Source organism: Charadrius vociferus, unplaced genomic scaffold (assembly GCF_000708025.1).
Source record: "Charadrius vociferus isolate BGI_N301 unplaced genomic scaffold, ASM70802v2 scaffold202, whole genome shotgun sequence".
NCBI lineage: Eukaryota > Metazoa > Chordata > Aves > Charadriiformes > Charadriidae > Charadrius > Charadrius vociferus.
Genome location: NW_009647242.1, coordinates 238,378 through 249,378, shown reverse-complemented (window position 1 = coordinate 249,378; position 11,001 = coordinate 238,378). Strand labels below are relative to the sequence as shown.

Here is an 11,001-nt window from a genome sequence, read left to right as displayed (position 1 = left end):
CTCCTGAGAATGAACATTTTCTGCATTGCAGGGATCCAGTGAGGGGGAGTGAAATACAGGACATCCACACTCTGCTCTGAAGCATCTTGAAAAAAACGTCCTCTTTAGCTCACCACAGATTCAGAAGAAAATATAAAATGTGTTCTGATGAAATGTAGACCATGCTTTTCCAAACTGACATTAACTTAATGCTATTTTACAAAATTTCATTGTTGCCAATTTGCCAGTGGGTACAACCTGTTAAAACATGAACTGTATCTGAGAGAACACTGGAGGAACATAGTGGAAAACTATTTGCTGTGCATATCTATCCATACTCCAAGAAAGATGTCAAGGGTGACATTTCCGAAAGTATTATGTGATTAGCCATGTCAGAAAGGACTAAAGTAGCTGAGTGACTCCCATTTCAGTTGCGTGTGGTGTAAGGTATCCTCTAAGGAGTCCTCTACCCATCAGGAGCTGAGACAGTGCCATGAGAATGTTTTGCCACATCTGAAACCCCATAATTTACGTGTTAGTAGCTCAGAGGTTGCAGTAGCAGTTGCATCCAGACTTTTACTAATGAAACAAGGACATCTGGCCTCAAACAGAGTGGTTATTATATCACTTGTAATGAAGATTTCCATTTTCAGCTTCTTGTAATCAATAGCCTATAACGATGTGAGTCCCTTCAGAGCCAAATAACTGCAGTCGGGTCTTAAGTGTTGAAATCTCTTACACTGTTATAGCAGTGTGCAACTTTTGGCTGTACTGATTCCCCTAAAGGTAGAGGAAGTAGATAGGGATATTTAAACACTGCTTAGTACTCTGAAAATTTATAGAAAATTAAACCAGGCGGTGCCTTATCAGAATAAGATTTTTTTTGTGAATAGGGGTGAGTAAACAGTAAATACAACAACCCAAAATATATAGGTTATTAAACAGTTTGGCTTCATTTTGACAGAGTTAGTGTAATGTATTATTGTTTTAGTCTTAATTTGAAAAAAGTTAACAAATAATGTTTTGATATTGTCTTGAAATGCTTACAGTCTAGGCAGACAACATGGAGATTAAGTAAAACTGCATTTGAATCATGAACAGATGTGCTCTTAAGGCAGAGAAAAGTTTCCCATTAATTGCACCACACTCTGTATTTGGCCCAAAGTGACCCAGAAAACACTCCATTAAGGACATCATCTTTTTAATGTTTTTATTGGGCACTGAAAACATGCAAATGAGCAATTAAGGCCTCCTGGGAGCCCCCTGTCCATGAATGTTTTCAGGACTGAGGTTTTAGAGTGTATGTGGTGATATTTATCTCACTGTGGGTTCGTGAACAATAGTGAATTTCATATCAGGACAATTTTCTTGCATCTGTTTTCCAGCTGGTGGAACAAGATAATTTTTCTTGTTTATTATTTAGGTATCCCCTCTCACTGTGTTGGACATGGGAAAAATTAAACAATAAAAAGAATCAGAAAATGTTTATTCCAATTATTTTTACAATAAGAAACAATGAATGCGAAATGTGCACATGCTGTTTTTTCTCATAGCTTGAATATCTTATGGCTTCTGTTGTATTTCATTCTTTTAGGCCTTTCTCTGACATCTGCCCGTTGCATAGCCATACGTATTAGATGACTTTGGGACTTGCTTTACATCAAGGATGAAGGGATTATCCAGCAGCCGTAGTCATCATCATGGGGTCACCTGTGACCCTCCGTGTGACAGTCTGCCACACCACCCGGACAGGAAGCCATATTTGTTAAACCCGGTGGACCCCCATCCTGCAGACCACCCTTACTACACTCAAAGGAACTCTTTTCAGGCAGAGTGCATGGTGCCCTACAATGATCAGATTGCCAGCAGCACATTTCCCCGGAGGCATTACAATTCCCACCATGAACTGAAGGATGAGTGTGCTCTGGTTCCCCACGGAACTGCCAACAAGACCAACCGCATTCCTGCCAACCTTTTGGCCCAGTTTGAGCGGCAGCTGCCTCTGAATCGGGATGGCTACCACACTCTGCAGTACAAGCGGACTGCCATGGAACACCGCAGTGACAGTCCAGGGAGGATCCGGCATCTGGTTCATTCCGTCCAAAAGCTCTTTACCAAGTCCCATTCACTGGAGGGACCATCCAAGGGGAGTGTCAACGGGGGCAAAGCGAGCCCGGAGGAGTCGCAGACGATGAGGTATGGGAAGCGCAGCAAGAGTAAAGAAAGGCGATCAGAAGGTAAGCCCAGATCCAATGCATCAGGATGGTGGAGTTCAGATGACAACTTGGACAATGATGTTTGCATTTATCATGGTCCCAGTGGGGTCATGACCATGGGAAGATGCCCTGATCGTTCTTCTTCCCAATACTTTATGGAAGCCTATAACACTATTAGCGAACATACTGTGAAGTCATCCAGAAGCAATAATGATGTCAAATGCTCTACCTGTGCAAACCTGCCTGTGAATTTGGACTCCCAGTTAATGAAGAAAAGCTCTTGGTCCTCTACATTAACCGTGAGCAGAGCCCGTGAAGTTTACCAGAAAGCGTCAGTTAACATGGACCAGACAGTGGTGAAGGCAGAGACGTGTCAACAGGAACGGTCATGTCAGTACCTCCAGGTACAGTGTGGAGAACTGATTGCTGTTAACTGTGCTCTGCCTTGTCTCAGGTGTTTGTGGGGGATGGAGGTTTGCTCTGATATTTCAACTTTCCCGAGAGGTCACTGATCACCAAACAAGGGGTAATGCTGCCAAAATTAAAAATAAATCTGCTTTTTCTTTTCTTTTCTTTTCTTTTTTATTTTTTTCCCAGCATTCAGTATTTCAAAGAAACAGTTCGTATTGGAACAGGTTTATTTTTTTCATGTGGGAAAAATAAGACCTTTCTGTGTACTTTTTGAATTTATAAGGCAGTCACAGTAGGGGTATAGGGAATTTGATGTTGTAGTGCTTGCATTTAGCATTACAGTGTCAATTAACCGAATGTTACCAGGATACAAATTCTTTGATTTCTGTAATTTCAAGATTTGCCTTCATTTACTGCCTATTTTATTATGAAAGCTTTTGAGACCCTTTTGAGAAACTTTGGGGTACCTTAATACTTTCTCCAGCAGGAAAACAACCTACTTTCCTTTTTGCAATAGAATATAAATTCTCATAAAACGGTTATTGTAACATGTCCAGATTTGTTTATCTGGCTATTCCTCTTTCTCATGGCTTTGAGTCAAAAACAAAAAATCAAAAGGTTGAAATTATTGCTTGTTCTGATTATACATTTTAGGAGTACATCACCTACTCCCTCACAAGCTGTTTGCAGTTAATACAGCGTCACTATTTTTCACCAGTATTGTATCTTTAAATGTCAAGAATCAGATGTCTGCTCTTGGAGCTATCATACTGCCGGTGAATGTTTGTGGCAGGAACATGGATCAGAAAATATTAAAACTGTTTCATTCTTAGGAGAGCTGTGGATAGCTTTTATGCACTTTAAACGAAGCACTTATGGCACATCTAAGTGTGTGTGTAAGATGGAACAACGTTGCGCAGAGAAGAGAGAAGACCATGAGGAAAAAAGAGGTTTGCTAAGATGATTTGGTTTCCTTTTAATGTAGCGGGACTCTTGTCTATTTGTATAGAAACTGTAGCGAGTTCTCTCATATGGGTGCTTTAATGAGACAAGTCAGCTTCCACATTCTGTTGTTTAAGTCAGTACGCAGCGAAAGCGTAGGACTGAGGCATCCGCATATAAAAATTGATCTTAAAAGGTTTTTATTGAATGGCATGCAAAATCATTTTGAATGCCAGCCTCTGGGATTCAAAGTTTTAAATGTAAAGTAACGGAACTATGTATTTTCTATTAATTGTTAGGAGAGTGGGGTGGGGGGAGAGGGGGCAATATGAATGCTCAGTGTGTGTTTACAGCTATGCATATGGACTGGGGAGGGAGAGGGGTTTCAAAATAGCCTCAGGTTGCAACCTTTTGTGTTTGGTTTTTTTTTTTACATTAAGTATCTTTTGTCTGAATTTTGTGAGTGAGAAGAAATTGTAACTTTAGGCTTGATTGTTGTGGTTACTTTGAACCCTGAGATTTCTTTTGTTGATGTTTTTGTTTACTCCTTCAATCTTCCTCTCAGGTTTAGATAAAATAGCTGACAATTCAGTATGTGACCAGATGGCTAGAAAAGAGCGAAAAACTGTGCCAGCATCAGCTTTAAATGAACACCTCCATAGGGACTTTTAGATAATGTTTAACTGACAGGAATAGACTCTTGAAGTGGAATTAGAGGACATTATCTGTGTCTGTATAAAAATACGTCCAACAATTGTCAAGGGCAGGAATTAGAATAACTACATTTTCACTGTGTTTCCCATCCTCCCTGGTAGTTTTATTTTGGTTTTCATTTCATTTTCTTTCATTTTTTCTAATTATATGCTTGTTTGTGAAAGCCAGGGAAATATAACTGGTTTAAAACTGGTGTCTAAAACAAGAAAATCTTAACCAGGCTCCGGTTGACATTTGAAGTAATATTCAAACATAGTAGCGTAGATTTGAGGAAGCAGGTCAGGATTATTCTTCTCTCTTTGCAGCTTGAAAGGATGCCAAATGGATATAGGTACTAAAAAGTCAGTCTATTTTGAATGCATACCGTTGCCTTTCTCTTCACTATATCACTCATCTTTTTACACTACAAGCCCTTTGGGGCTTGGACTTTGTTCCCTTTTGTGTTTCCACAGTGCCCAGCACAATGGAGCACACAACCTAATTGAGGCCTTTTGGCTGTCCTACAATGTAAATATATATTAACAGCAGCAGAGTATAACTCCATTAGTGGGCTGCAGATGTATACTGTATATCTGTTTTTTTCCTGGTGACCTTCTCATCATTGTACCAAAAGGCTGGTGTCCTATGTTAGAACAATTAGAAACACACTAAATGAGATGAAAGCTGGAAATTCATGACAATACTGGGCAACTCTGATAATTTATTTTCATTATTATGACTCTTCTTTGTTGCTTTATTTAACTCATTAAATGTTAAATAGGTGCTTTTATCAACTCACTTGTAATTTAAGATGTTGTTTATGGTCCAGGAAATAAACTCTTTGATCCTTGAAAGAGGCAAATATTTAGTTCATGCAGAGTCTTCTTGTGATAGCATCTGAATTCAATGAAGGAGTGACTTTTTTCAACTCAGGGTACTCAGGATAATTTTCTTTTTCCTGATAGATCTGACTATATCAGAGATTAGAGATGACATTGACTTCACATTTGCTTGTAAGGGCTTTTATCACAAAATTATCTGGATGAATTCTCAGTGTAAAGTGGAAATAACAAATTATTATCTCACTTGGTGTGGTATTTTCCACATAACCATTCTGTGGAAGGAGTTGGCAGTGGTTCGCGTTACAGATGGGCTTATTTCTCATAATTTGAAATTTGGATCGAGTGCAGAGTCCTCCTGCATTGCACAGTCTTTCTTCACCCCGGCAGGCTCCGCTTCAAGGCGCAGTGTCCATCCTTGGAGGTCTAGGGGAGGCTTGGCTCCACACTGCGCGTCTTCAGAAAGATATTAGCTCCCAGACTAGTCTAAAGACTGTCAAGCAAACCTTTTCCTCTCACCTGCGTTTCAGGAATGGAATTGTATTTTTCTTTTCTCTCTATTTCTTCTTTGAAGACTGAGGAGCTGGATAGTAGAAAGATCAGGTCCTTTTTTGAGCTGCTTCTTACTTCAGGAAAGTGCTTTTATTTGATCCAGATTTACATTTGGACTAATTTGAAGGAAGGTGAGAAGGAACTGTTTGTGTTTTCTCAGAATTCTTCTTCAAAATGGTTTCCCTCCCTTGAGAGTCTAATTTATAAAGCAGTGGACAGCCTCTACTTCTCTGGTAGCTTCTACTCTGGAAAAATTAAAATTAAGCAAAATTATCGAAGATGAAATGTAAGCAGCAGTCTTTTTCCGTGAACAATAGGGTCTAAATACACGCGTAGATATTTTTGACACTCTGTTTTCTATGAATTCGTGATTGATGAGGCTAATAGAGTATCAAATACACTGCAGAGTTTGTCTCTGATTATAGTTTTGCCATTCACTGTTCCCTGTAATTTCTATTCCCGTTGTCCTTGGTCCATTCATTAAGAGATGAAGAAAAATACAAAGGATGACATTTTTCGTATTATTCCTCTTTTCTTCTTTTCTTGGTCAGTCATATGTTTTCTTTTGATCCCATTTGATAAGACTGAAGTCGGTTGTGTCAGATACTTGGGGCTGAGGATGGAAATTTTACTTCTGAAAACTGAAGTGCAGTAGGTGGGGATGATGGTGCAGCCACCCAAGTTCCCCATTTTTGTCTCTTGTTCTTCTAGAAGACTGTGAGAAGTATTAAAAAGAAATATAAGCTAAGTTTCTAGGTGTACTGAGCATTTTCTGGTGGTGAAGGGCTCTGGTTCGTACTGTGCTGTTTCCTCCGTGAAAGTTGTCTGTAATGTGCATTATTATATAATCTGTCGTGTTAAGAAACTCATAATTAAAGTGGCTTGTTTTCCAGTCTCAGCACAAGGCTTTTAGGAAGTTTCTTAGGAAATACTGCTCAGTCTCAGCCTCCTTCTGTTGCCCGTGTCCACGGATGGCCAAATAGAGGGCATCACCCTAGGTCAGGGTGCTAATAAGGCCCAGTATCTGTCATATGATTTGTTAACACTGTATGTTAAATTACAAAGTGTTTATCCTTACGACACAGCGGTTTATGTTAGATCTGTTATACTGGGATTATCTATGCAAGTCTATCGGCATTTTCAGTTAATCTGTACTTCATTCGTGGTGTTTGCGTTTCTGTCGCAACTATTATTCAAACTATTTTTTCAGTATGTCTTTGTATGTATATATATATGTTTTATTTCAATATCCATTAATATTGGCCGTCCATTTTTCATATATCTGAAGATCTGCCCTTTTTTTCTCCGATTCCCATTATAAATTGAAATTTATATTCCACTTCAATTTTCCAGTCAGAATTACAAAGTATATGAGTTATAGGTCTCAATTTTTTTTACTGAGCTCACAGTAAACATATTTCTCAGTAAGTCTAGTGGAACAATTTGAAAAATTATGAAATAAAATGTCAAATGTTATAATGTATTCTAGGCCAGCTTCCAGGTAATGGTATAATCATGAAAACTTTTGGAAATTCTTAAATGTTGATGTATTTTAAAATAAACTAGGATCTAAGAACATTAAAACTAAAAAAATATCATTCACAGAGAGCTAATTTATTTCCGTTTTAAAATTGTGAGATAGGTAATATGAATAATGTATAAAGTTAGGGAATTTATGGGCACTTGGAAAATATAAATAAGCCACAAAATAGTTTATTTACAAAAAATACATTAATAACAAATAATTCCATTGAACCTACTTCTTGGTTATTTAGCCTACCTGCAAACCTACCCAAGAAGTCTTATATTAAAAGAAATATGTAGGAGAGTATTTCAGTATTGCCCTCATCATCATCTTTACAGTCCTTTAATTTACCCGAAAAAAAAAAAAAAGAAATTGTCGGCTGAAATTGATCTTGCCACATATTTCACCTTAACAACTGCTGTGTTCTCATTCATTTAATTAAAACCTAGACTGACCTTTGGTGTCTGAGTAATGCAGTAATGGACGCCACCTAAGTGCTGTACTTAACAGAGTTATTCTACAGCAATGTCGGTACTTCACATTGAGCTGCAATTTTATCTGCCCATGTTCCTTAGGTAATAATTTTTTGTCCTTTAGTTTTATCACCATTCTGTAACTTCTTAGTATTGAATATACTGGCACTGATCTTATTTTTCCTAGATTAACTTGAATTACTGTTGGTTCATTCTGTTAACATCCCTACATTCTAATTAATGAATGAGATTCTGGGAGCTGGATCCCCGTTTTATGTTGCTAGCATACCATATATAGGATTTAGCAACCTAATTGGGTGACACTGCATTACATATACTGTTATGTTAGAAATGTTTATGAAAATTATGGCTGCATATAATAGCTGGCATTTAGTATCTATTTTGGTTCCTTCATGGTTAAGATTTGACTCAGTCCTGGATCTGACTCCTTTCTGTAGCCTTAAATATCTGGAGTGTCCTAATCTTATTTTCAGTAATTTCACTGTAAAATAAGAATAAAACAAAAATCTTCAAGATAAATCAAGTCCAGCAAAAAGGATCATTTCAATCTGCATGTGAGTTTGAAATCCTTAACTTTTATTGTGGAAACATGCAAAGTAAGTGGGGAAGAAAACACTGACGTTTTCCTCAGTCAGTGCAAAGTAATAAGGAAAGTTTCCCCTACGTCTAGTTTTTTTTTTTTTGTTTCAAGAATGGAATGTGTAGTACAGATCTTGAGTGGGGAAATACTACAGTGCCAGAAGAGTGGTTTGAGCTGGGGGCAGCTGGTCACAGTTTTTGTTCTGCCTTACAAATGCTCTTGTGCTGTGCTTGTTGCACAGCTGAGCTGCTGTCACTGGTGAATTAAGCAACGCGAACACGAAGCTGTTGTATATTGTTTGTCCTTTCATCCTCTTACCTTGAGACTGTGCAATAGACTGTCTTGTTTGGACTTCTTATAGCTGTGTATTTCTCTCACCAAAGGCTAAGCAACGTGCCATGCAGTTGGATAAGGCACTGTGGCAGTTCTGATGGGCCAGGGCTTCCAGAGACGGTCTTTGAATTTTCTCTAAGAGTCTTTTATGCAAATAAGTTCGTGTCCAATTTTGCTTTACTGACATAACCCCAGCCTGCTGATCAGTTTGTCAGGACGTCTTCGAGATTTCCTGGTCTCTAGCAATTCGGTTCCCAGCAGATGAAAGTCAAGGCAGTGACCTTGATTTGATATCCCGTCGGACTCTACTGTAGAGCAGAGGTGACAGTTTGGAGTCACTGAAAAGACACACTGTGATGTTCTGAAACCAGGAAGGTTTCCTTAGAATTGAATGAAATCTTCTTACACAGGTATATTTCATTTCTGTAATCAAAAAGAAAGCGTTGTGGAAATTTCAGTGAAGTCTGTCCACTGTACACTAAAACGTGACAGAAGCTAATAGCCAGCTGGAGATGGTAGCTTAACTGCATTACTTACAGCTGCTGCCTGCGAGAGCACAACATTAGCAAAGCACCAGAGATGATCCAGTTACAGTCAGCCAACAGAAACAGCATAAGGGCTGTTTCTCAAAATGCTCTCCCCACCACATCTGTTTTCTTCCAAGGATACAGCTTCAGCTGCATGTTCTCCATCCACAAACCAGTTTTCTGCTAGCTGCTTGATAGTGGGGTTGTGGTCATGTGTAGTGAAAGAAAGGTAAAATGACATCTCATTTAACACTGTTGGCATTTGATGCCAACTAGTCGCTGTATGCAGGTGCTGAAGTATTAGGAAAAGAACTGATTCACCCCAAAAGAAGGTATCTAGAAGTGAAAGAACATTTCTCGATTGGTAGTCGTTGAAAGCGTCCTTTCAAAGACTGGTATTCATACTAACAGTCATCCTGTCATCCTTAACTTGGGCAAGGAGCTGTATTTCGTTCTGGCCAACTGCACTGAAAGCTTCAAGGGTATTGAGAAAGATGAGAATGAATGTCTGCCCTCTGCCACAGAGGGTATCACTGAAGCAATTTTAGTTTGAAGTCCTGGATGAGGGTCCTGCTATATGACCTTCAGTTATGTTTCCTTCAGCTAATGGATGTGGTAGTTGCTGTTCGGCGTCCTTTCTGCAGGATATGTTTGGGGGTGACAAACTGGCAAGGCCCTTGGCTGGAATCATTGTATCCATGTGGCCCTCTTCATGGTTGGTTGGATTTTTATGCGTAAAACAGGAGGAGATTTATCTGGAATCAAGACGTGATTGTTTCCTGTAGGAGGCGCACGTTCCTCTTCATAAAACTGGATATGAATCAGATTGACAAGCTTGTGGTCAAGGCACCTTTTGATGAATTAAAATTATAAACTGGAGCGGTGCTTGAAGAATTTTGCCTGTTGACTTACTCTATGAGGATTCATTAGAAGACTTTCCAAACTACTGTTATATGAAAGAAGATTGCAATTCTTCACACTGCTTGTTCGGGTTTGATGCAAGGTGTGGGCACTTAGGATTGAGGAAGTAGTGTACTATCTCAGACAGGGTCTTTGTCTTGGCTGTTAATGCACTTCATGTAAAAAAATGTGGAGAAAAGTCACCTAAATTAAATGAATTTATAGTAGAACCTGATTGCTGAAATAGTACAAGCTACAGCACGTGTTGCTGCAGATACTGAGCATATTAAGTTTCTCCTAAATGGAAGCAACCTTCCTATCTGCCTTTTTGAAAACCCTTGAGGCTTATTAAACATATATTGTTCTTTAAGATTTCTAAGGCTTTCTTTTTTTGTGTACTTCAATGATTCTTAATGCATGCACGCTGATAGAATGAAATGCTACTTTTTTATTGGTCCTGTAAATTCGATATTCGTGAGAGCTAGGAATAGTCTTAGTAAGTGGAAGATGGCAATTGAAACTTCCTTAACAGCACGCAGAAGATGCATAATAGCAGCTAAGAAAACCAAATTGCATGGGATTGAAAATCTGCACTGAGCAGTCATTAAGCATTGTTCTTCAGTTGTGTGATTTCATTTCATTAAGTATTTGCATACTAATAGAAAGCTAAAGTTACAAGTCTACTGCTGTGAGCGATGGTTAGCCACTCCTTCCAGTCCTTGTGTTTACTTCTATAGTCATCCACATTGCTTTGGCAAAGCACAGGGAGAAGCTTTAATGATTTCAGCTGCAATAAACCAAATCAAACTAGAGATAAATAATGAACTTAATTTGCTATAGAGACAGTCTGTTTACTATTTCATCTATCAAGGTAAGTTAATAACAATTTTGGGGAAAAAAAAGAAGGAAATTAGATATTCTAATTTTATTGTTTAGAAATTGAATAAAAAATGTTTTCTTTACCTTTGTCCTTACATGCTGGATTTATTTCACATACCACTGTGTGTGAG

General features: G+C 38.5%; 1 protein-coding gene across 4 annotated transcripts in view; it reads left to right on the top strand.

Annotated features, from left to right (window-relative positions):
- The first annotated feature begins 1,645 nt into the window (after nucleotides 1-1,645).
- Nucleotides 1,646-11,001, top strand: part of DLGAP1 (discs, large (Drosophila) homolog-associated protein 1) — a 144,350-nt gene continuing 134,994 nt past the window's right edge. For 2 of the 4 annotated variants that reach the window (XM_009879971.1, XM_009879970.1), the window contains exon 1: nucleotides 1,646-2,599. In XM_009879971.1, coding sequence (XP_009878273.1) covers nucleotides 1,646-2,599 — 954 coding nt within the window. Of the gene's footprint in view, nucleotides 2,600-10,811; nucleotides 10,863-11,001 lie in introns of those variants that run through there. The other 2 variants (XM_009879973.1, XM_009879972.1) reach the window with 1 other exon arrangement.